This window comes from Bactrocera latifrons, unplaced genomic scaffold (genome assembly GCF_001853355.1).
Source record: "Bactrocera latifrons isolate USDA-ARS-PBARC rearing strain unplaced genomic scaffold, ASM185335v1 scaffold_646, whole genome shotgun sequence".
Taxonomy (NCBI): Eukaryota; Metazoa; Arthropoda; class Insecta; order Diptera; family Tephritidae; genus Bactrocera; species Bactrocera latifrons.
This window is the reverse complement of record NW_017537319.1, coordinates 11,221-37,507: the sequence shown is the minus strand read 5'-3', so window position 1 is coordinate 37,507 and position 26,287 is coordinate 11,221. Positions and strand designations below refer to the sequence as shown.

At 36.8% G+C, this 26,287-nt stretch overlaps 2 protein-coding genes and 1 pseudogene across 2 annotated transcripts; 1 reads left to right on the top strand and 2 right to left on the bottom strand.

Moving 5' to 3' along the window:
- Positions 1-1,860: 1,860 nt before the first annotated feature.
- Positions 1,861-2,473, bottom strand: LOC108975416 (annotated as a pseudogene).
- Positions 2,474-12,854: 10,381 nt separating this feature from the next.
- Positions 12,855-26,071, bottom strand: LOC108975415. The gene is made up of 10 exons (XM_018943891.1): positions 25,840-26,071; positions 25,054-25,349; positions 24,883-24,941; positions 23,948-24,071; positions 23,657-23,837; positions 21,844-22,036; positions 14,833-15,945; positions 13,915-14,049; positions 13,726-13,859; positions 12,855-12,966 (listed from the first exon to the last, which is right to left on the bottom strand). The coding sequence occupies exons 1-10, from the start codon at positions 26,031-26,033 to the stop codon at positions 12,855-12,857; spliced, it is 2,541 nt and encodes an 846-aa protein (XP_018799436.1). The 5' UTR covers positions 26,034-26,071.
- On the top strand, positions 17,992-18,465 carry LOC108975422. Its single transcript, XM_018943898.1, has 2 exons — positions 17,992-18,309; positions 18,364-18,465. The coding sequence occupies exons 1-2, from the start codon at positions 17,992-17,994 to the stop codon at positions 18,463-18,465; spliced, it is 420 nt and encodes a 139-aa protein (XP_018799443.1).
- Positions 26,072-26,287: the final 216 nt, after the last annotated feature.

Here is a 26,287-nt window from a genome sequence, read left to right as displayed (position 1 = left end):
GTTTCAGATGATCCGGTAACGAGTTGTAATGCTCACCACCTTTTTTCAAGGCGCTTCTGGAGATTCACCGTCACGAACTTATTTATTAATATTTTTCTTTGAAATTTTTTTCTACTATATGCCATTAAATTTAATAAAATTATATTACTCATGTCGCCGAAAAAAAAAAAACACAAATAATAATAGAATAAGAACACATAACTAACCTATTCGTTAACAAACTTAATAGACTGTTTAGAGAATTAATAACCAATGTATTTTATTATGTTAACTAAAAAATAACAAAAAAGATAAGCATATAAGGGTAATTAAGAAAAAGACAGACTGCCATATTTGCAATTGGTTAGAGCGAGAAATCCATTGAACACCAAATGCCGTTGTGTTACTTTTTTCACTCTCTAAACAAACGTAACAAATATTTTAACGAACTTACTTATTATTTCGTATTTAAATGTAAAATAGCCAAAATGAAACTATAACAACTGTGTTGTTTCTTCGGAATTCTCCTAGATATGAAAACTGCTATGTCATACTGCTGAAGTGACAGGTCATTGCATTAAGTAGTTAGCATACAAATTCCATTAGCAATATGGAGGTTCACAGGCGATAGGTACAGTAAAACAGCAGGTAACTTTTTAAAACATAATCTTGTGTCAGACGAAATGTCCCGTTAATCCATGGAAATATTACAATAAGTCAGCTGTTCTTCATTTATCCGTTTTAGCTTTTCCTGTAAATATTACAATTTCAATTAATTTTAAAATAATCAAATAATAAAATATTGGGTTTAAATTACTTACATTTTCCATTCTACAGGGAAGAAACCAAAACTGATTAAGATTTGTAAAAAATTAGTTGCAACTTTGTCGCAAAATAAATTGCATGTAAAAATGAACAGCGACATTGCCATTTTGCGAAATGCCACAAGTTTGGCACCTTAAGTGAGTACCACTAATATTTTACAACCAGGTTTCGCATATCAGTTGAAATTTGTTTCCGAGGAACCATTGTGACAACTATATATGTATGTATGTACCACTTAAACTATACGCTAAAATGAGTTTAGCATGAAGTTTTTGAAAAAAATAAATACAAAATTAAAAGAAACGATACTTTCCTGTTACTTTCAGATTGGAACTAGTACATGAAGTAGACCATAATATATATACCGTATGTAAACTTTTGGCAATGACTTTTTCAGTTCAGTTTTTTGTGATAAGTTTGTTACATTTGTATTGAAATTCGTTCTTTTGTTATAATTTCTTATAATAATAAAAATTTAATTAAATGAAAACTATATCATTACTATTTCCCTGTTATGTTTACCTACAGCAAGGCTTCAAATATATGGGTCGTATTTAAAGTTTTACCGCCCTTTGTACGTACGGATACTATTGGGATATTGTAACGAGTATTACTTAATATTATATAGTATATCCAAGTGGAAGTTCTGCCAAAAAAATTAGTAGCTGGTATTCCGCTTCTATATACATATTTAATGGGTGGTTAAAAAAGTTTTGAAATCTAATAATAACTTTGTTATGATTTTTATTTATGTTGGTATACTCTCATTAAAAATATATAACAGTTTTGTTTCTATCACATCCAGTTTTCTTGTGACAGCCAGATATTCATTTCTGACCTCATATACGTTTCTTTGTTTAGCATTTAGTCGACTGTGTATGTATTGTGTTTGATAAATTACATTTTATTTACATTATTTAGATCGTAAATATGCCACGAAAGTGTTTGAATAACCCGGAAAATTTTTGTTATATTCAAGGTTTCTGTACAAGCCCCATACGTATTCAGCAAGCATTACACTTTGGGATTTCCCTTTGAATCTTTCTTACAATACCTTTATATCTTGATGAAACCTTTCACCGTGTTCATCTGAAACCGCTCCAAGGTTTTCTTTAAAAAAATTGAGATGAGAGTGCAAAAATGCAGATTTTGTGACATCTTAATGCCAATATTGTTAAAACCGATTAACATGCTTTCAATATTTTCTGCATAGTTTTGTGCTTTTGAGTTTCCAAGGAATTCTGATATAACCAGCTGCATAAAGTCTAATGCTGTCTTTTGCATATCCGACAGATGACCATAAAGTTCTTCATCTTGTAATAATTTTCTTATATCGGGTCCAACGAGAATTCCTAGAAAAGGTAGTTTACATTAAATGAATTAAATTATTTCTTAAAACCGTGTTTTACCTTCTTTTTTGCTGCAGATAATCTGGGGACAATTGTTTGAATGCGTTTGAAAGCATATCCTTGTGTATTTAAGCTTTTAATAAAATTTTTCACCACGCCCAACTTAATATGCAGCGGTGGAAGTATGACCTTATCTTTTGGGACAAGATATTCAAGATTACATTTAAGTCACCAATAATATTTTCTTTACGTTCTTCGAAATGTTTAATATGATAATGGCAGCTGGTAGCACGTGAATCCCGTTTACAAAGAAAGCACATATATTTTGTGTATCCTGTTTGCATTCCAGTCAATATTGCGATCATTTTGAAGTCTGCCCATACTTCCCATTTATATTTATAGTATTCAATTTTATTTAAGAGATTTGAAATATTTGCGTATGTATCCTCCCTTTTTGTGGAATACCCAACCGGTATTGATGGATGCTAATTTCCATTGTGCAGTAAAACTGCTTTTAAGCTGTGTTTTGAGCTATCTATAAATAGTCGCCAAGCGGAAGAGTGCAGCGGAAGAGTCCAGTGGAAGCTTTAGATATTTTAGAACCCCTTCAATACCGCAACAGTATACAAGTTCTTCTGATTTTTTAAAATAACTTTCCAAATCGGCGTGTCTTTTTCTTGGCGATGTAACTTTTACATCGGCTTTTATCAAATTCCTGTTTTCCAATCTGGAACATAATATTCAGCTTTCTCTTTTGTTAGTCCTAAATCTCTTACAAGATCTTCAAAATAAGCTTGGTCTATCAAATTAGGACATATGATTAAATAACCAGGAGGCAAGTAACTCATATCTGATATGTTTTCAACCGCCGCTGTTATTTCTGTATTGGCGTATGTCATATTGGCCGGAAATGTATGTGTAGGCGGTTGAGGCACCGGAACACCTTCACAGCGCACTTCTGGTAAAATGACATTATTTGTTGCTTCGTATGTCATTATCGCGTAGTGCCTTTGGCTTCTACCAAATTTGTAATTTACGCAGAAATAGCATGTATCTGATTTGTGATTTTCAGGTTCAATCCATACAATAGGCGCAGAAAATGGCAGCACCTTAGTACCGCCTTTGTACAAGGTCAAAAGACCACTTTCGCAAGTAGTACATACAGTTTTTGGTATCCAAGCTTCATATAAAAATCGTATTCCAAAGAAAAGAAAATATTGTTCTTCAATTGTAGGGAATATCTTTCTTCTGCTTTGAAGGTGCGTAAAATGCCCACAAATAAAACAAAACCAATCTCTTAATTTGCAAACAGAATCCGCCATGCTTATTTAAGCTTTAATTGTTCTTTTTTATATTAATTTTAGTAAAAATCACACCCGATATGTACTGCTTAGTAAGTCAATTATGCTTAATTTTATCACACCCGATTTGTAAGTCACAGCTGACTAGACGCGAGAACTCAGTGTTTGGCCCGGCCGAACTTGACGACGTTTTCCCCTACTTTGTATATGTTGGCGTGTAATTTTTTTTATCAATCGTAAAGAGCTTTATTTACAACAATGGTGTCTTTGGTGACCCCCACTGAAATTTTCCGCCAAACATTTTCGTAGAATATTTTAATCCTTAATTGTCCTTTTTTAAAGGATATTTTTTGATTTTCTCGAAAAAAGGGTCAAATTGACCCATAAAGAAAACAGTTAGAGGGTTAAGATCTTCCACAAAAATAATCCTCATACAATTCCGCAATACAACTCTGACCATAAGAATTTTCTGAGACATTAACTTACAAAATTTTTTCATATAGTATAATGCTCCCTTCGACCAAAAATTGAAAACTTTGACCCACTGTAAAAAAAAACCCAGACGTGCTGGACCATAAGTTTGTTCTACAAAAATGATCTACTCAACATACCGTTTCAGAATTATGGGGTCGCTATTCTGTTCCATTCAAAAAGTCTTCATTTGTTGACAGTGTTATTATTTGGTGGCCCTAGTATATTCAAAATTTGATGTAAATTTTCATAAGACATAAAAAATTACAAATTTGTTCACCAGTCTAATTAAAATAAGTAAGGAAGAGATAAGTTCGGGTGTAACTGAGCATTTTATATTCACGCAATTAGAAAATCAATACTATGGTTGCAAAATTTTATATTAAAAGAGTAAGGAAGGGCTAAGTTCGGACGTAACCGATTTTATACTATTGCAACTTCCAAGAATCAAAGCGTTGAGGTGGGGTAGTAGCGACTTGATTTTATCTATTTTTCCCAATACTACATACTATTAACATGCCAAATACTAAATCATATAGGGAAAAAGGTGGATGGTCGAAAATACTGATATCAGTTATACCTGTATAAGGGATAGGTCAAGTTTTTGCTTAAATTTATCTATTTTAGACGCTAAGGGAAGTATTGGCTTCATTCAATGCATTTTTGCATACAGAATTAATATTGTCTAAAAAGTATTATAATTGAATAATGAGGTGTGTAATTAAAATACCTCACACATTGACCGATATTTCACCGTCGAAAATTCCTGTGAAACTACACGCTTGCAGAAGTCCGGACACTGAACAAAATTTTCGACGGTAAAATATCGGTCAATGTGTGAACCCGTTTGTTTTATTTACTATTAAACAATTTTTGTAGCGCTCTTATACCCGTTCTTAAAGTTGAGGCCACTAAATTCGAATCTCGGCAGTAAATATGGCGTCGTTTGCCTCTTTATTGGTTTGTTTTTGTAGTGTTCTATTGAAAACCCCTATATATGTCTCGATTAGTTTTAGATGATACTATATACAACAGTTAGGTGAACAAAACAATTATATTCTGTAGCAACAGGTTGCAAGAATATAATAATGTTGCGAAAGAATTCATTTATTATTCGACGAAATCATGAGAAGATAATTATTAAATGCGGTACCTTATTAATTTATATTGAATTTATTGTATATGCATAATTCTATTAACATATTTTAATCGCGTCAACGAAATTTATAATAGAATCATCCTTAAGTGACAACTGTATGATATACCGAATCGAAGAGGCTAAATTTATTAAATTCAGTCGACGTGGAAAACTCAACCAGAGGATCGAATTTCTTTACATTAGGGATATGAGGTTTAGACAGATGTTAAGCATATTTGGTAGTAAATCACATAATTTTCAAGAAAACATGTCCATATAATTTTTTTTAAAGTCGTAAAGTCAGGTGGAAAGTCAGAAACCATTATACTTACTATATTGGAGCCAGAGATAGGGACATAGTGATTTCACTATCTTTAGCATTGCTCGGGTATATTCAAGAACATATTTTCAAGCTACTTTATAAATCACTCATACACTGAACGTCACATTCAGCAAAATGTTTGTTAGAAAAACGAAAATCATTACATACTCACTCAGTTACATCTATTCGGCATTACGACATATTATTAATAGAAAAATATGTGCTCTCTTAGTTATATTAATGTACCTCTGATAGTTGTTTGAAAATCCAGTTATTAGTTAGGCACATTAAGATAACTCATATACTCCGCAAAACGAATTCGGCTGTGCAAATTGACGTTGAGCAATACTAAAAGCTCCACCAGGATCGGGAAGGAGCTCTCCGAACCGTTCGATACCAAACGGGGTTTCAGACAAGGCGTCTCCCTTTCATGCGACTTACTCAATGTACTCTTGGAAAAAATAAATCGATCTGCAAAACTAAATAGAAAAGGTACCATCTTCTATATAAAGAAGCAAATTTAAATGGGCCTGGTAGTACACTAGAGCAATACGAAATATCTCCCGTGGTCAAACTAACAGTCGTCGCACTCGCGACTTCGAAGTCGTAGATAATTTCGTCTATTATGAAACCAGAATTAACAGCAACACCAATGTCAGCCTCGAAATCCGCAGAATAACTGTTGGGCTCGGTCTGAGTAGAGAATTGAGTTGTAAAGTCCTCTCTCGACGTGCAAAGACCAAAGTCTATAAGCCGCTCATTATGACAACATCTGATGTGAGAACGTTACGAGTTTTCGAGAGAAAAGTTCTGCGGAAGATTTATGGTCCTTTGCCATTGGCCACGGCGAATATCGTATTCGATGAAACGAAGAGCTGTATGAGTTATATGACGAAATTAGTACGCCAATAAAGAAGAATAAACTCATATAAGACCGTTATATGGGCTATAAAGTCAGCCAGAAGTTCGAAAATTAAGTATTTGGGGGTGAGGGAAATTTTTACCTGTCAGAAAGGGGTTCTCTGCTAATTTCAATCTCACACATTGGCCGATATATTCTGTAAAAAGTTAGCTATAGGCTCTTGGGTCCAAATTTTCGATATCACGGGGCTTGAATAGGCACTATTTGTACAAAGTTTTAATCCGAACATTGGAGTGTCAAAAACATATGATTAAAAACGATCGAGGAGATCCTGAAATATGTCATTTCCTCCAAATGTGTCACGCCGGTCGTCCAATTTTGGCCGCGTTTGCTACAAAGTCTTCTTGTACCTGGATGTGAAATTTAATATCTCTCATGCATTTAGTTATTGATTTATCGTACTTGTTGTAGTATTCAACAAAACCGTTATATGGGGAGTGATCGTGGTTATCATTAGATTTCACATTGTCGACAGGGGTGTCATATTGATTTGTTTTGTGCAAAGTTGGGTGCTTAAATGTTTTGGGAGATACATATATACATTAAACCTATTAGGGGCCGACGCCACGCACAGGGGCCTTACTACTGCAATCCCCTGTAAAAAATTGCAGTTTTGTATCTTACCATGCCATATATCTAAATCGATTAGTTTCAGGTGTTCTAAACAACCGTTAAGTGAACAAAACTATTATACTCAGTAGCAATCTGTTGCAAGATATGCGAGATTGGGGAAGTAAGTTGAACATTATTAACTCAAACGAGACTATATGGGGTATAAGAGGAAAGCATTAACTAAAGAACTAAATACCAATTTCAGTTTAGACGAATGAAAATAATTGTATGAATATGGGAACTGCGTAATTCGTTTGCCGATTTTAAACATTTTCGCCATTAAATTACAGTGTATTTAAAGTGGAGGATGGAGGCATGTTCACGTAAGTGAGGAAAGTTCTCTGAGCGCCAATTACTTGGGAGTGGCCTGAAACGAATCATTTATAAATGGCTTTACCAACTCAAGACTTCCGGCCTTATACCAAGTATACTTTGGGTAGCCAAAAAACATCTTTTTGAAGGAGAGGTAAAGCAAGAAGACGAATTATCGCTCCCCAAGGTTGAACGCTCAGTTTGGGACCCGCCATGTTAAAATATACCAACAATGGAAAGGGCACAAAGGTTTCGGATGAGAGACCCCCCTTTTAATGATGATCATGGCAAACATATTAAGGATTACGATTTAAGGTGCCGCTGCACATATTTTTAACCTCCCCGTAAGAGTAATTACCGACAACCAAGAAGTGTGATGGACGAGAAAAGGACTGAGACAAGTAGGTATTCACTATAGTGACTATATAAAGTGGCGCAAATTCGGAGTGGGATTCGTATGGGATTCCCTCGCTACGATGTTAAAATAAGTTGAGGCTGATCTCCTACTAGATTCCAGCATGGAGAAATTCATCAAACTACCTGGCTGTTTCCGGATCGAAAAGCCACCAATCGATTATATTGTGATAGATGGAAGACACGATCGGACAGCCGATCCATTTTCTGCTCGACTTGTATTCCTGCTTTCAAAGAGCACTCACCGGCAAGTCAGTATAAGGGAACTGTGGGATTTCATTTCAAGCTCTTTACATACAGCTGGAAACGAAAACATTGTATTTGGGAAAAGGCAGAACAGCTGGTACAATGAGAAGTGGCGTGTCGTAGTTTAGGGGAAACAGACTGCCTACACCGTAACGTTATAATCGACTACAATACGTGCGGGATAAGATAGAAGAAAGAGGAAGCAATGCGTGAGTACGAAGATCTTAACTAGCTGGCGGACATTGCCCGACCATGAAAAGGTTCGAATAGGTATTATCCGTCTGAAAAATAACACAGCGACGGGGAAGAAAGCATGCACGACTATTGGAACTATTGGAATATTGAATATTGGAATTGGTAAAAGGAAGAGTCCACAATCTGCGCCAACTACCGTGTGATAAGCATCCTAAACATCACATATAAGGTTCTATTGAGAGTATTGTGTGAAAGATCAAAGCAAACCGTCAACAAACTGATTGGGCCTTATCAACAACTGACCAGATATTCATCATGCGCCAAATCTTGGAAAAGACCCGTTAAAAGAGATTTGACACACACTATCTCGATTTTAATGCTAACGAACACACAATGTCTTTATGGCTATATATATGAATTTCTTTTCCCCGCAAAACTTATACTACGGTGTAAACTATCGTTGAGCAATACCAAAAGTTACGTCAGGTTCGATAAGGACCTCTCCGAACCGTTCGATACCAATCGAGGTATCAGGCAAGGCGATAAATCTACCGCTGAACAAACTAATTCGAGCTGCTTTTTTCAGAATTGTTAAGGAAGCGAAGCAAACGGGTCTGGTAGTGAACGTAGACGAAATATCCCACGTAGATAATCGTAGATAATTTCGCCTATCATGGAACCAGAATTAACACCAACAACAACGGAAGATTTATGGTCCTTTGTGCATTGGAAACCACGAATACCGGAGTTTATGGAACGATGAGATGTACGAGATATACGACGACATTGCCGAAGTTTAGTGAATTAGCAGCCAGAGACTACGCTGGCTAGGTCATGTTGTTTCGAATAGATGGAAACATTTTAGCTCTGAGATTATTGGATGCAGTACTCGAAGGGGGATGCAGATGAAGGGGAAGACCTCAACTACGTAGGAAAGATCATGTGGAAAGGACCTGGCTACACTTGAAATCTCCAATTGGCGCCAAATAGAGAAACGGAAGAACGACTGGTGCGCTGTTGTAAACTCGGCTATAACTACGAGTATCCAAGATCTACTTTCATTAAATGTTGTTATGATATCTTACATAATGACCGATTTATAGATGTAAATTCTTATATAATTCATCGAAATTTTTTTTTATATAAGGTATACGGTGACTATGGAATATTTTAGCTCATTGTATCCAGTTTTCATATTACAGCATCATCATCATATACTATAGATAGAAACTCTCTGATTTTCATCAGGAAAGATCACGGATTGAGCAATATATAAGTTACAAAGTCACACGGATGTTTGAAAATAGTACATATGTATATTTGGTACATGGGTACTCGAGGAATTTCGCACTGATATCATCCATCTTAGACAAGAGGATACACTGTTCTTAGAAAGTGAATCTATCTGCATCTCATTAAGATTGTTTACATATTGAATTATAGATGCTGTATATAGTCAACCAGAAATTTGAAAATATTTAAAAATTTTTAGGTATAGTATATGTGTCCGATTACAGCAATTTTTGATATTCCAATTTTTGAGAATTATTGATTGACAATATTAATTGCTGATAATTTCCTTGATCTCTGATTTGTATTCTATTAAGTAAAATTGTAAATTGTTATCTCAATTTCTACTCAATTTATTGCTTGCAGGGGCAGACGGATAGACCGTCACTTAGATTTCAACTCGTCTTGTTATCCTTATCATTTATTTATATAATTTTATATCCATCTCGATTAGTTTTAGGTGATACAAACAATCTCGTACAGCTCCTCGTTGGATCGAATGCGATATTTGCAGTGGCCAACGCGCAAAGGACCATAAATCTTTCGCAGAATTTTTCTTCCGAAAACTCGTAACGTCAACTCATCAGATGTTGTCATCGTCTATGCCTCTGCACCATACAGCAAAACGGGAATAATGAGTGACTTATAGAGTTTTGCTTTTGTTCGTCAAGAGAGGATCAAAAGGGGTGTCTCTCATCCGAGGCTGTTTTTGACTGTTCATTAGGGGCGTGTTTTACGTGGCTGGACCCAAACCCAGTGTAAAACCCAATGGAGGGGATGTTTGCCTTCTCACTTTAGCTCACTTAGGTTCCTTAGTTAAAAACAAATTTCGAGTTCGTAGATGGGCATAATCAGACCACATCCACGCTCACAAATCACCATTAACCAAAAAGTAAAAATATTCCATAACTAAGCACTAAATTAAAATATAAAGCTGTAATTTTGTGCAGAGGATCGCAGTAGTAGTGGCTCTGCTTCTACGGAATCTGACAACAACTACACTTACTTCCCTTAAAACCCACTTGATTCGCTCAGTTTCCAGTATACAAATCAGGAGCAATTAATATTAAGGGATAAAACTTTGCACGATCTTTAGTGCGTGCCATCTTATGACCAAACATTTTTTAAGTCCAATAAAAACTATTCAAGGCCCTAGGTACCGAATATATAGACCCCGGTACCTATAGTTGACTTTTGATGGAAAATGTTGGTGAATGTGTAATATATATAACTGAAATTAAGGGATAATCCTTGTTGTTTTTTAACGGTTATCAGTCCCCGTTAGGATGGTGAGGGTTATCAGTGTTGTCGTCGACGTTATCTAACGGGAGGCCCAGGAAACATCCTTTTCGACGGGGTTGGACCAAAGGGAAAAGGGTGTTAGATGGGTGGGGTTGGTTGGGCATGCAAAGAGGTGGTCAATGTCATGCGGAGACTCGTTGCATGCAGGACATACATTAGGTATGTCAGRGYSTATTCTGGATAAGTAGGAGTTTAGCCTGCTACAATATCCAGAACGAAGTTGCGCAAGGGTCACTCGCGTTTCTCGCGGCAACTGCTATGGGTGGAGGTTTGACTCCTAGTACGCCATTCACGGCAAGGGAGTCGGTAAAGGTGTTGATGGCTCCACTGTGTATGGCGGTCAGTGCCTGTCGAAAGTCGTTGCGTCCGAGGTCCTGTCGGTGTATTGTACGGTCGTATAGGGAGAGAAGGAGCATAGACTGTCGAAGGTGACACCTAAAATCTTAGGGTTATTGACAGCCGGAATTTTGATGCCGTCGACTGCAATATTGGTGGGGGAAAGTTGGAGGTTCCGTGCAGTGAGGAAACGAGAAAGGTCGGTGAGGCAGTTGTGTACCTTCGAACACATGCCATCGATCGATCGAGAGTTATCGGACGATAGGACTCCCCTTTGTTGGCGGGTTTCTCCGGTTTCAGTAGCGGGACCACTCTCCCGACTTTCCACTCATCGGGTATTTGAAGAGTGGTCAGGGACAGGTTGAAGAGCTTGGTAGGATAGCTTCCTCCCGTCGAGCCCAGATGCTTTAGCATAAGCATCTTAATTCCATCAGGGTGAAAGTAAGTGGCGCGCAGTCGTTTGGCATTTTGCGCACCTCTCGGTTAACACATCGCTTGGTTTTGTCTACCGAAGGTTGCAGTGTAAATTGCAGGCTAAAATAGCTCGTGCTTTTCTTCGGGTCCATTGAATTGAACTTCAACTCGGTCGTCATGTCTCTTCAGGTTGGACAAAGCCTTGACAGTAGCCTAAAGCTTATTCACACCGGTGGAGAGGTTGCAGGACTTCAGGTGCTCTATCCATTTCGTCCGTTTATGCTGGTTTACCATACGCACAATCTCCAAATTGAGATCCCTTATTCGGGTATCCCAGGGATCGGCATGGTGTAAGGTGTCACGCTCGTTAGCTAAAACGGCTAGGAAGTTGGGGCGGATTTCCGCTATTCGTCCAGCTGGGATTAAGCGAGCAGTAGCTGCTGCGATCACCTTGCGCAATTGACGTTCGCCAACGCATACGTCCGTAGGAATGGGTAAAGCGTTAAAGATGCTCTCAGTAAATTCTGGAAAGCCGACCATGTTAGCTTTGTTAAAGTTATCGGAGGTGCGGTTGTCCACAGAAACGAAATCGGCAGGTTTCTCGATCGAGATAATTATGGGCAGATGGTCTGATGCGAGAGTTAGYATAGGTCGCCAGGTTATGCTATTTATCAGACCACCACTAGCGATTGTAATATCGGGCGACACTACAACAACTACTACAAGTGCCCATAACTCTGGTGGGGAGGCTTCGTCATTCATTGTGCAGAATATCGAATCTTCAATCTCTTCCGCCAGCTCCATCCCAATACGATCATTTGACAGACAGGAATGCCAAAGATCGTGGTGCGCGTTAAAGTCGGCTAGCACCAAACGGTTTTCACCACGAAGTAGCGCACCTATATTCGGGCGATATCCTGTAGGGCAACATGTAACTGAGGGGATGTATATATTAAATATTTCGAGCTCTACATCACCTGACCGGATAGCTATGCCCTGACATTCTAAGGTAGTATCTCTGCGGTCGATGTCTACATCGATTAGACGATACTGCACGGTGTTGTGCAATATGAAGGCTAGGCCACCACCATTATCTCGCTCGCGACCGGCACAACTGAGAAGATCTGAGCGGCTGTTTAGCTTGGTTTCTTGGACCGTAGCTATCGATACGCGCTCCCGATTCATAAGTGCAACTATCTCCTCAATCTTGCTCTGGAGTCCGTTGCAGTTGAATTGGAGTAATCGGGCTTGTCGCGGGTGTCCGTGGGTGATCCTGGGGGTGAGAGAGGGACGTGTGGGTGGTATTTGTTGCAGCTGCAGAACCCGCAGGGGCGGTTGTCGCACTCCGGTGTTGGTTGGCGACGCCACTGTTGTGTGTTGCGGGGGCAGACTCCTGTAGCATGGGGCAACGTACGACTCACTGCACTCACGTGTGGTGCGCAGGCCGGAACATGCCGGGAAGTGACACCAGCCAGCGCAAGAGTTGCACTTGACTGATGTGACGTTCCGACGTATGACGGCCTGACACACGGAACAGACTGTGCACGGAACCAAGAGTTGCTGATTGGTTCTCGCACGAGGATTGGAGCAGGATGAAGGTTGGGGGGGACAAGTCAGAGTGGGAGCTATGTTGCCTAGTTGAGCTCCTAGGGACCGTAGGGGTCCTCTGTTGGCCACTCAAGGTGAGTGGCGGCGCAGCGCGCGAACTGTGTGTAGATTGCACAGCCGTAGAGGCTAGCGTCGCAGTATTGCGTAGGCAACATGGGGCCACATAACGCGTGGTCTACTCCTTATGAGTCTTAACGCCTGAGCAGGTCTTAAGATGGCTCCATCCATTGCATATATTACACCTGACCGAGGTGGAGTTTGGATGGAGCCGTTTTGCGCATGTGCAGCAGAAAAATTAATCCGGGCCCGGGTGGGCTCAATGCCAGCACGAGTCAGGAGGATACGGAGCAACCCTACTGCAAGGCGTTGCTCCAATGACGACAAACACAGATTAATACTCACCGATCCAAACGGGGTTAGATCGCCGAAAAAACAGCCCTTGGTCGGATAATCCTTCTCTTATAATGGTTTGTATGTACGTATGTGTCAAAAGTGGGTTAAATCGGACCAATCTTCCCATATAATTAATACAAAATTTTCCGAACTTCATTGTGACTTTACCGCATATGTATATCGGCAAATATGTCGGGTCATCAAAATTTGGCTAGAACTTAAACATTAAAAAAAAAAAACTGATCACACAAGTAATCTATTTTTATTAACTTCATATTTCTAAATTTTGTATATGCAAGGGATATGGATATTTTCTTAAGCCCTTGCGCCGTAAACAACATATTGCTATTGAACAAATTTCTTCCAAACTTTCAACTGAATAGCGCCGACATCTGAACATCCCCGATTGCTGTCTGGAGATTTGGTAGATCTATAATTACAAGTTGTAATTAATAAATTAACAATTCCAAAGATTTGTCACGTACATTTAGCAATGTGGTCTTATAACGTTTGCACTCCCTTCTCTTAAATTTGAATTTTACTGGATGACTTATGTTGGACGCCTTAACTATACCAATGCGATTTAAACTGGAGTTTGTATTTGTCATCAAGCGAGAGATCTGAATTCAAATTAGAGTTAAATAAAAAAAAAATTAAATATTGTTATTGATTTAAAATAATTATATTGACGTATTGTTATATGTTTGGAGGCTTCTAAACTATACTGAGACATTTTCCTACGCAGATCACAACATAGAGGTTCAAATATTATGCTGAATAACAAAAATTAATTGAAAGAATGTAGTTTTTCATTACTTTTATAATTTGCTTTGGCAAAGTGCTAAGGCCGACCTCCAAAATCTTCTGTTGGATGGACATACATTCACCTCACTTTGCTACGGCGGGTACTCAGATCCTTTTATATAACGCGTATGAAAAAGTCCTAACATCGAACATTTTTTACAGAACAGATGCAGCGGAACATACCTATAACTGATTGCTGAATAAGTTTTAGGATCTCCTCTAACACAATCACTCTTTCTTAAAATGCTGTATTTTTTATATACCGACACGTGTGACCGTCCCTTGTATTATACTAAAAATCCTAAAATTTGAAACTTAAATACCAATTTGTAGATACTGGGCTTAAATATATCTTCAATAGAGAGACTGTCATAGAAATGTTATATATCCTCCTTCACTTGCTCTTGTGTGTTTCATATGTTGAACCATGTTGAACGGTGAAAATTCGGATTGGACCTTACTATCAATGACCGTAACTTCGGTCCGCTATTCTCTGGTGGGAAGAAAATATGTTTAAAGAACCACCTCGGCCACATCGTCAATTTATACTGAACACTATCTAGGTCTGACAGGCTGTCACTTATGTTTATTTTCCTTACCAACTGATCTATATTAATGAGCTTCGCCACTTTTCGACTGCTGAAGTATTCGCTTTCTATAATCGGTTCGATATTTGTTTCCAGCGTTTTAATGCCCTTCACTTTTGGCCCGGTACTCTTGTCTGCCGTATCGAAGAGCCCTCTCGTCTCTGCCATCTTTATTAGATATTTGGCATTCAAATGTGTGATTTTAGTTCTTTTAATTAATGAAAGATAACAACCAATTGAATGTTGTTTTATGCAGCTATCCTGATTAATACAAATATCTGGTATATTTTCGCACATAAATTCATCGGCGTCCGGCAGAACTACGTTATCTTCACTTTCATCTGCTACTCCACTCACTTCGACAATCCCATCTGATTTTGTTGTACCAGCTTCCGTTGCAGACTGCGCTTTAATTTTCTCTTCCGCTTGCGCATTTGGGGCACGTTTCCTCGGCGAACCCATTGCTGCAGCTGGTATACTAGCAACCTCTGCTTCCGCTATTGCTTTCAGGCGTTTTCGTTCCCTAAAGGCACTTTGATGCTTTCTTAATGATGTTTCGTTTACGAGTTTCACAATATAATCGACCATATCCTGATTCTCCGATGAAACAATTGAATGTGTTTGATAGAGTAAAAATTGTATTTGTGGTCTCGACATAGCCAATTGCAGTGTGAGTAATTGTTCTTCCAGTATTAGTGAGACCCTGCGTTTACCTTCTTCACTTATTTCTGATTCGGTGAGCACTTCTAACATACTCAAGTCACCGCCACGTGAACATATCAAATCGATTGGATCGGAAATTGCGCTAAAAGAGTTCGGCGGGTTGGCGAAAATACCAACGACACAGCCAAAACGTTTCGATTCTAATGGGAATGATGTGAAGGACTCTGCGAAAATGCGTGTATTATTGACGCCAAGTATTTCCATGAACTTTCGATATTCTTTCAGATTTAGTCCTGCACCGTAAACATAAAAATTGTTTAGTCGATTTACGGAATGGAACAGTGAAGCTAAATATGCTGTGGATCGTGGCGAGGAAATGTGCGTTTGTAAAATATCACCGCTCAATTGAAAGTAGTCGAGAAGTCTGGACATAACGGCTGGTCCATATGAGAAAGCTTTGTCCTAAAAGAAGTAACATTAATAAAGTAGTTTAGGCGTATTATACGACGAAAAGTTACGAAAAGTGGGGTAATGGTTCATAACCATAATCTTCTTCCATAGAGTGAGAATATTATAATTTATTAGATACATTCTAAAATATTCTACATAAAGTAGTATGGCGTGTTAGCTGCAGCGGTCTTTGCCGTCTATCTTATGTGTAAGTTTGATATTATTACAACTAGTTGATTAATAATTTTAGAATTAATAAGTTTCAATCAATCTGTATAGCTGATTTTGTTGAATTACAGTTTATTGCTCTAATTCTCATCAAGTTGGAACAATGGGCTGAAATATGTTCGGTTTTTAGAGTACTTCCGCAATCACTCTTTCGGGAGTTTTCTGCAACATTTTGTATTGATTGATTGTATGTTCGTGTTTTGGCATGTTTTTTCTTCTATAACTGCGTTTTTTGTTGTAAATATATATTTGAATATATAGTGTTGATGAACCAGGATAATGATGAATGTTAATTTAGACAACTGTAAGTTTAGTTGATTTTTCTGTAAACCAAAGCGATGAATCGTGAATTTAACCTTAGTGGTAACTGGGCTTCGCTTTGTTTGCATTTGATAAAGATGTACTATATTTATCGTTAGTTCAGTTGGTGTAGCGTTTTAAAATAAATTTTGCAATAGTTTAAAAAAATCTACCTACATACATATATTCTCAGACAACGATAATGTTGTTGTTGTTCTACGAGAATACATCTTGTCAGCTTGATAGGTTGCTTGAATTTTTGGTCAGCATTTGCACTCCATCCGTAAATGAAAAGACCCCATTTCAACTTTGAGAGTATTATGTATTAATATGAACACTTGCATGAATTTCTAAGAAATTTAAACCTAAAAATCAAATGATATTTAACCGAGATTCTAAGTAAGTGAGTCCTCAAGGTAATGTTGATTAAAGTTAAACAAATATTACCCTCTCTTAAATTACTACAAGTTCTGTTATTAGTATGTAATAATGTATTTATCAATAGATAATAAGATTATCGACTAGTACTCCTAGTTTGGTATGTACCGACAGCATAGATACATAAATCTATATATGTATACAAAATTAAGTGGCAAAACTTCCTGTTCGCATACTCCTCCTAGACGGCTTGCCCGATTTCAATGAAATTTTCAGGGGTGATTGGGGTCTGTTTGGAGGATGCACATAAGAAAGTTAATGTGTGCAAAAAAAAAAAAAATGATACATCCCGCCTATACAAATTCTAATGAAATAATGTTTTGATGCAAGATTGGCAGTCCTGTCAAATGCCTTTTACTAATAAACAGAAACAACTGGCGGATGTTTACAATTATTAAAAAACATTGACATCGCATGTTGATCGTTTTTGCCTGTCATTCGTTCTTCAATGTTTCAACATTGTGCGTATTTTTCTTAGATTTTAACGTGATTAACATTCTGCGTACAAAACAAAAGCAAGTGAGTATTATTGTTGTTTCGTATGTGATGCCATGAGGTTCGATTGTCGCTTGAAAATCCGCGGTGTGTGTAAAAAAAGTGTTTGAACATTGTGTGTTTTTTCCGGATTTAATTCTATCGCTTTGCTGCATTTATTCGAACCAATTTTATGTTTTTCTGCTGACCGTGCAACACACGCAAAGCAAGTGAGTATTGTTATTGTTTCGTAAGTGCTTCCATGCGGTTTGCAAATACACTGTTGGTGGATCTTATTGCATATGCATGTGTGGGTAAAATATGTAGTTTAAGATGTAGTTTTAGGTTAATTTTTCCATTTTTATTTATGTACTTCAAATATGCATACTCTAGAAAATGCCCCGACTACGCCAACGTAATACGGTTGGCAGGCATACGAGTGATTCACGTCGAATGTCAATATCAAGAAGAAATTAAAGCGAAGAGCAACGCGCTCAAGTGAATGCCCGATGTAGAGCGGTGTACAGAGAGCGGCGTGCACGGATTAGAGCTGAATTCGCCGACAATCAACGGCCAATTTACCGTCAAGGCCGAGTTCCGCTCCGTCTTCGCGATCAAATGGAACATGTTTTCTTTCACTACGATCCTGACTGCGACTACAGCCTGCATGGTGCCATTGGAGTAGTGGATATTATTTGTACGCATTGCAATGTAGCGAAGTTTCGAGGAGAAACAGCTGGCAAGTGCTGCTCCAGTAGCAAAATGAAACTGCCTGCATTGGAACCGCCACCAGAACCATTACATTCCTTGCTCACTGGAGAATCGCCGACGTCTAAGCATTTCTTGCAGAACATACAAGCATACAATTCATGCTTTCAAATGACTTCTTTTGGTGCCACAAAGATCATTAGAGATCCATTTATGCCGACGTTCAAGGTGATTACTTTGCATGGAATTTCCAGTGAAACATTTGACATTTTTATTATGCAGATTCAGGGGCAAATATACCATCGTGCAGGGTCGCTCATACCATTTGCCGATGCCGACTATCAATTTTTGCAAATATATTTCATCGGTAATGAAACTGACTAACTAAATCAACGATGTAAAATTGCGACCGGCACAAGGTGAGAAATCGTACTAAATTTGCAAAGATTTCTCCATGAGCACAATGAATTGATTCGATTGTTCAAAATCGCATTGGACCGCATGCCGTCTGATAACCATCGAATCATCAGAAGCAGACAAAATGCCGATGGGGCAGCATGCCAGACGATTCAACGCACCAACAATTGATGAGGTGGCAATCGTCATTGTTGGCGAACAGCTTGAATCGCGAGATATTGTACTGCACCGTAGAAACGAAAAACTACAGCGTGTTTCCGAGCTACACCGTAGTTATGATGCATTACAGTTTCCGATATTATTCTGGAGAGGTGATGACGGCTATCACATCAATATGCGATTGATAAATCCAACTACTGGTAAAAAAGTACAATTTCTGAGAAGAAATTTTACTTACGATTCAATATTTTGTGTATTGTTCATTTATAGGCCAAGAAACACCGAAAAAACTCAGTGCGATGAACTTCTATTCGTGCAGAATAATGGTTCGTCCGCAAGAAGACAACTACATCCTCAAATGTCGCAAGCTTTTCCATCAATATTTGGTTGACATTTATGAGAAGATCGAGACCGAATGTGTCAACTTTATTCGATTCAACCAAGCTAAATTGCGTTCTGAAGAGTACATCCATTTGATGCCGTAATGAATGATGCAAATGTGAATAGCATTGGACGTCTGACAATATTGCCAACCACATACATCGGCAGTCCGCGCCATATGCACCAGTATGCGCAAGGTGCGATGTCGTATGTGCGCCATTATGGCAGACCGGATCTGTTCATAACATGCACTTGCAATCCCAAGTGGAATGACATCAAATGCCATTTGTTCCCCGGTCAATCAACAACTGATCGCCACGACTTAACAGCACGTGAATTCAGCGAAAATCAAAAAGCAATGATGGATTTAATTGTGAAACTTCGTGTTTTTGGAGAAGTTCGATGCTTGGTGTACTCGATCGAATGGCAGAAAAGAGGATTACCGCATGCACACATCTTGATTTGGAAATTCCAGATGAAGCAATCGGCCCACAATTGTTCGACGTTGTAACAAAAAACATGATCCACGGCCCGTGCGGCGCTATTAATCCAACGTTACCATGCATGGTTGACAATAAGTGTTCAAAGCGCTATCCTAGAGCTTTGGTTGATGATACAATCACTGGAAATGACGGATATCCATTATATCATTATATTATTATATATGTACACTTTTACAATCGAAAGAAGAATTGATTGAAAGTGTATTTCCGAATATTGTTCAACACTATCAACGCCACGATTATTTAAGTGAACGCGCAATATTGGCACCGAAAAATGTACACGTCAACGAAATCAATTTTGCCATTCAAGAAAAACTGCCAGGAGAAGCTACAACATATACATAGATTGATAACGTTTTGAATCAAGATGAAGTAGTCAATTATCCAACTGAATTCTTGAATTCTTTGGATTCCCCCGGTCTGCCACCGCATCGTTTGGTCCTGAAAGTCGGTTCACCCATTATACTCCTACGAAATCTGAAGCCACCGACTTTGTGTAATGGCACAAGACTTTCAGTTAAAAAATTTTGGCCAAATTTGATTGAAGCAACAATACTAAATGGCGAGGCAGCAGGTGAAGTTGTACTCTTACCACGCATTCCCATGATTCCAACGGACATGCCGTTTGAATTTAAGCGCTTGCAGTGCCCAGTACGTCTTGCATTTGCGATGACCATCAACAAATCGCAAGGGCAAACGTTTCAAGTGTGCGGCGTCAATTTGGAAGAACCGTGCTTCTCCCACGGCCAATTGTTCGTCGCATGCTCGAGAGTGGGAACACCAAGGTGCTTATTCATTTACGCGCCAGGTGGAAAAACAAAAACTCTTATATACCAATATGTTTTATAAATGTTTTATAAATAAGTAACAGTTTTACAACAATAAATAAAACACAAAGTAAAACCCTTAAGAGTTTTAATCGATTTAGATGTAGCAAAATGCACAGGGTAACGGCTAGTATACTATATGTTGTAGTACAATTGAGTTGAGTTTGTCAAATGCAGTAGTGAATAGGATTACTAAAAGAGTGGAACCTTGTTCGTTGGCGTTAATAAGTGGGTCATAAAGGTCTTTACTTAGTTAAAGACCCTAGGTCTAAGCTTTCAAAGCTTCAGTTGATGAATAATTACATGTATTCCGATTGAAAGTTCTTTTGAAATTAGTCATTTGAATAGTGGTATGACTCCTTGACGAAGATGTGTATTTTCAAAAGAGCATTCAGCGCTTCGTTTTTCGATTAAATGCTGATTTATTATATGAGATAAGCTTATTTTTGGTTAAAACCACATAAGTCGTCACGGTGCAATCTTTTCGGAAAGTTTGTTGAAGGTATAGGTCTAAGGCTGTTTATGTCATGGGTGAGTTTTTGAGTCTTGTAAATGGGTCTATTTACTGCCTTAGTCTACGTATGTGAGCATTTTATTAAAAAGTTTAACAAGCTTGTATTTAGTGTCGGTGCTCAGATTTGTTATCATTGGGCATGAGATTCGACCTAAACCTGGTGTTTTACCCTTTTTCTGACTTAATGTGGGTTCAAATTCTTAGTGGGTAATTTAAAATTCGAGATGTTTAGGGGAAGGGCAATATACCCTGGATAATGGTTTGGTGATAATATGTTAGATTTGTTTGAAAAATTTGGGTCGTTTGAGTAATTGCTTCGGATATATTTAATTAGTAAATAGGCGCGAAAGATAGCACATCCCGAAAGGGGCATACATTTTTATATATTTAAGGCATACAAATTTTTCAGTTCTAAGTATTATTTAGATTTTCAATGGTATCTAAATATTATACCGGCCGAGAATTTAATACAATTTAGAATATAATTTCCAATAACCACATCAAGAACATTGTATTAGTTAATATTCTGTAAATATACTATCTGTATTAAACAGTGCCTTTAATAAAAGTTGTCAATCCTCAGCTGCCACACCAACTATTCGCTGACATCTATATATTAACAATTAAATTAAATTTTAACAAAGTAATTTAAGAATCAGTGAAGTCCGATTTTGTGAAATATTCGTTTTATTTGTTAACTTATCTACAATGTTTAAATATTTGGTCAATGCGATGAAAAATATCGCAACAACTATTTCTGCAAAATTTGGTAATTATAAAAATAGTATGAGATATCAAGACAATATATTTGGCTCGAATTTATTTTTTTGTTAATTTACAAGATTAAGATTCAAGTTGGATTTTATATTTTTATTTTTGTGATGGTAACATATTTTTTTTTGCAACTTATAGCAGATACATAATTTGTATCATGGCTAAAGGCTCAAAACTTACGGCTTACCTGAATGACAAAGTAATGTTGCGTGACTACTTTGGATTTGGTGAACTCGCCCTTATCTTGTGGTACACAAGATATGAATAGTGGACAAACATTATCCCAGCGATAATGATTTATATCTAAAATGTGCGTGTTATCATCCTCCTGCAGAATATAGCCGCATTCGTGTAGAAATTTATCAGCTGAAGTTTTATCACTAGATTGTGAATGGAAAACAATGCAATTATTTATGGCAAAAAAGGGGTCGACTTTGTTTACATATCGAATATGAGTATACATAAACGAACTTGGTAAGAGCATATGCAACTACTATATTTATTAGGAGGGAGCTCATTGAATTTCTGCTCTTATCAAACAGATACTTTTTTTCTCAAGTTCGGGTGACACCGAACATTTTATACACTTACGACTTGCAAGAATTAAAGCTAGGGAAGTACCTTATCGCTCATATTTATCCATTTTAGTCACTGCCATAATTAAAACATGCCCTTCCAATTGCATTGAGATAACTCAAATATTCAAATTAAAAATTGTGTTATATGGGGAGTAGGCGTGTTTGTGGTACGATTTTGAATATTTTACGTACTTAATTTTGCCCAAATCGGTTAATCGGGTCCCGAGATATCACAATCCCACCCCTACTTTACACACTACATACGCATATACGTATACATTGACCTTGCGCGACTTGGATATATTTATTTGATCATGTACAACTTTCCTATTTATCYATGGATTTTGTTCGTTGRTAGCTTAGTTTTTTATAAAGAAACAGGACTTCATATAAAATAAAAAAAGTTTAAAAAATATCTTTTGTTTTAAGATTTCCTTGCCAAAGTTTATTTTTTTTTAAATTTTTTCATATGAAAAAATTTAAAAACACGAAGTGATTAATCAATTTCTCAGAAATTATAAGGCCTATGGAAAAATGGAATAGACAATATTTTTTTGGAAATTTCATTCGCTTTTACTTTCTATAATTTGCAGTAAGATTGCTCAACTGGTCAGTGAGAAATATGTACATGATTAAATGAAGACACCTTTTTTTTTTGGTCGAATAGCGGTAAATTGCAAATATCTCAAAAACGTATCCATAAAAAAAATTTACTCGATTTTCGAAATCAGCGAGCCATTTCACATACAAATTGGATAGTGGCATCCGTGGAACAAAAAACAAATTCAAATTTATGATCCAGTGTTATTAGAGGACAGGGCCAAGCCCACTTTTTCAAAATTCTTTACCAACAGATGCCCGCATACCTTTCATCAAGATACCTTAATTTTACTGAAGTTACAGTTTGCACGGATGGACCGACGAACGACAGAGAGATAGTCACCCGAATTTAAAATTTTTTCATCATCCTAATCAGTTATACTATATATGTATAAAAGTATACTCGTATAACTCTATAACAGGTTGCAAGAGTATACAAATGTTGACAGCTGTATTCTACAGATGTTCTTAAATTTTCATTCGCTATAATGAGTCGATGTAGTCATGTCCATATGTCTGTCTGTTCCTCCGTATAAGTGCGAACTATTCCTTTAATTTTTTTAGCTATTCGTATGAAATTTTTTCGTACATTCTTTTCTCACCAATAAGTTGCTCACTTGTCGCCGATATCGGACCATTATAGCATATATGTAGCTGCCAAAATGGAAATTATATTTTATATAACGTTATGTTGATCTCTCACAAGCTTATATTTGGACGTTTTTACTTCGAAGTATTACTTTGCGGTTATATTAGATATACGTATAGTGAAGTGAGTGAATGTGATATAGCTTATATAAGATAGCTTTTGAATATAATTACCGTAATAAAAAAGGGTTTATCCAACCCGTTACCATTGTGTTTGATGCTGCGTTGGCGACCTTTTCATTTTGTAGGTGAATAGGCAATAACTTGGAAAGGCTAAGTGCATTGAATTTTATTCTCATACGCGCCACTGAAGCTGCTAAGGGTTTTCGAAACTTCCACAGATGTTCGGCGATTTCTGCGAGCAATGATATACGGGTATTATAAATATACTGATGAATATTGTTGTGCTATATTTGTTTATTGCATACATAATATGTTTTATTATTTATTTTTTTTCATATTCACCTTCTACATCCGATTCGCGAAATAATTGATATTGCATGTCGATTTCTTCAGAAAAACGTTGCTTAAAGTTTCGTCTGAGTAATTCGTAAAACATTAACCAAATACGGTTCTCGTCACTTTTACACTTAAACGGTGAAATTGAAGAATTATAGTTTAATTTTTTTTTTTTGGGAATATTTCGTCACCTAAAATACAAAATAACATATTATCAAAAAATTCGAAATTGAGTGCCTTATTGATTACGCTTCATTACTTCAAATTTCATACATAATATTACATATGTTCAACATTTTCAGGTTCTGGGCTCAGATATAAACCAGTTTTAACCAATATTAAAATTTTTTCACTCATGTTCCATTTTATTTCGCGTTTCATTCATGCCACTGTAAATTTCCGAAAATGTTGTTACGTTATTTTGCATTTCAGGTGACGATTTATACTTGTAGATGAAATGAAATGATAATGTTCAATCAGTTGCTTAAAATAAGCAGCATATATAATTGGAATCTGTTTCTTTCTGTAATAATTTTATTCGAAAATCGAATATATAAGGTTGAAGTCGGTCTGTTGGGTTCTATGTGAAACTTTTCCATGTAGAAATAAGGTACGAAGCTTGAGATTATTTGATAACAATTAAAAAATACTTTTAAAATTTGAAACTAGAACAACAACTATATACAAGAACTTGGATTAATATTAGCTGGTTATAATTTCAACCATTATATAGTCATCAATGCGACTGGAACACGGTATAAAAATATTTTTTGTTTTTGAGATATTTTTGTGAAGATTTGCTAGAAAAATTAAAGTCCAACTAAATGATAAAAATTGAAGATGGCTATATTATCTCACGATTAACAGTTATATACCGATTTAATCATGAATTTTTGGTAACATAATAAAATTGAAACCAAAAAAAATTATTAATGGCTTACCTCTGGAAATTGTTCATAAAACTTAATATCATTTAGGGAATTTGAAAGGACGACTTTATCTGCAAATATAATGAAACAATATAGAAAATAAAAATGTTTAATCCGAATGATCTAATTTGATAATCAGTACCAAGTGTAGTGAATGAAATATTCAAATTTCTATTTACTTACATCGAAAGACATCATATATCAGTGAATAGACTTTCCTCATTTCATGTTCGTTTTCGAACTGTACTTTCTTTGGTACCTTTGCGAGTAGTTTTGCAGCAAGAGCAATAGTTTTTAAATTCCAAAACTTACTCTTGTTCTTTAATGATTTGCCACGAATTTGTTGGCATTTCTTTTTCGGTGTTTTATAGGAACCATTTGGCGAAACGTTAGGCGAGATTTTTGGAGATATATTTAAAACGCTTGACAAATGGTTGAACGAATGTGTGTCTTTGCGCACAGCGACATAGTCGACCTCACTGAAAATAAAACTATTGTAAGCTTATATAATAATCTTTTGATAATCAATTTAGTTAATTTGGGATATTTTTATATAAAACTTGTAATTCATGGATGATTATTGAATAGTGATTATGAACACAGAGTGAAAAATATTGTTGAAGACATTAAATCAACTCTGACCGGCGAGGTTAGGTGAGTGAATGTGACTGAGATGGATGCATCTTAACTTTTATTGAGTGACCAAAAGTTCCTTCCAACAAAAGGAAACTCCATACGTCTGTTATAAAGCTGTTCTAATATAATATAATAATATATTAAAGAAACGCTGGGATGATTTCAGTCCCTCGTGGCTTCTCTTGACGTGGCAAATTTTCAACTAGCAAAGTGAAGTAACAATTACCGTTTCTATGTGGATTCAGTCAAAATCACTCAGTTGGTTAAAGCGTCAAAGAATCAGTGCACTGAAAATAATTATTCGATGACAGTTATGACATAATCAAAACTCACACTCCATTATCGACGGATTCGTTGACGCGCTTTTGAACCTCCAAGAGCCGGTAATACATACGTTCCTGCCAGTCAGCATCACTCGGTAAGTAGATAAGTGTTTGACTCTCGCGTGTGCTAACTAGTTCTTTGAAAATCGTTGGATAAACCGAGAAGATATCCGCTAAACTCAAAAAGAACAAATGATTGGACATTTTTTTCAGTTACTTCTGTTACCTTAGCCTTACGATGCCACTGTACTGTGGCACCTGCAGATCACAACTAAATATTACACTATTCCACTAGTATTGGCAAGCGCAGGTGATAAGTATAAAATAGTAAGCAAAAAAGTATATATCATATGGCATATACATATAATCGTATATGCAAATATAGGCCATTTGGAGGTCGCACCAAACATTACAAATCGAACTTAGCGGTAAATGAATTCGTGTTAAAAGTCAATTCA

Coding starts and splice junctions, on each gene's coding strand:
- LOC108975415 (XM_018943891.1), bottom strand. CDS start 26,033: ATGTCCAATCATTTGTTCTTTTTGAGTTTAGCGGATATCTTCTCGGTT. Junction 24,942..25,053: donor GATATATGATGTCTTTCGAT/GTAAGTAAATAG, acceptor TTATATTTGCAG/ATAAAGTCGTCCTTTCAAAT. Junction 14,050..14,832: donor TCATTAATATAGATCAGTTG/GTAAGGAAAATA, acceptor ATTTGAATTCAG/ATCTCTCGCTTGATGACAAA.
- LOC108975422 (XM_018943898.1), top strand. CDS start 17,992: ATGGAACATGTTTTCTTTCACTACGATCCTGACTGCGACTACAGCCTG. Junction 18,310..18,363: donor CATTTATGCCGACGTTCAAG/GTGATTACTTTG, acceptor TTTATTATGCAG/ATTCAGGGGCAAATATACCA.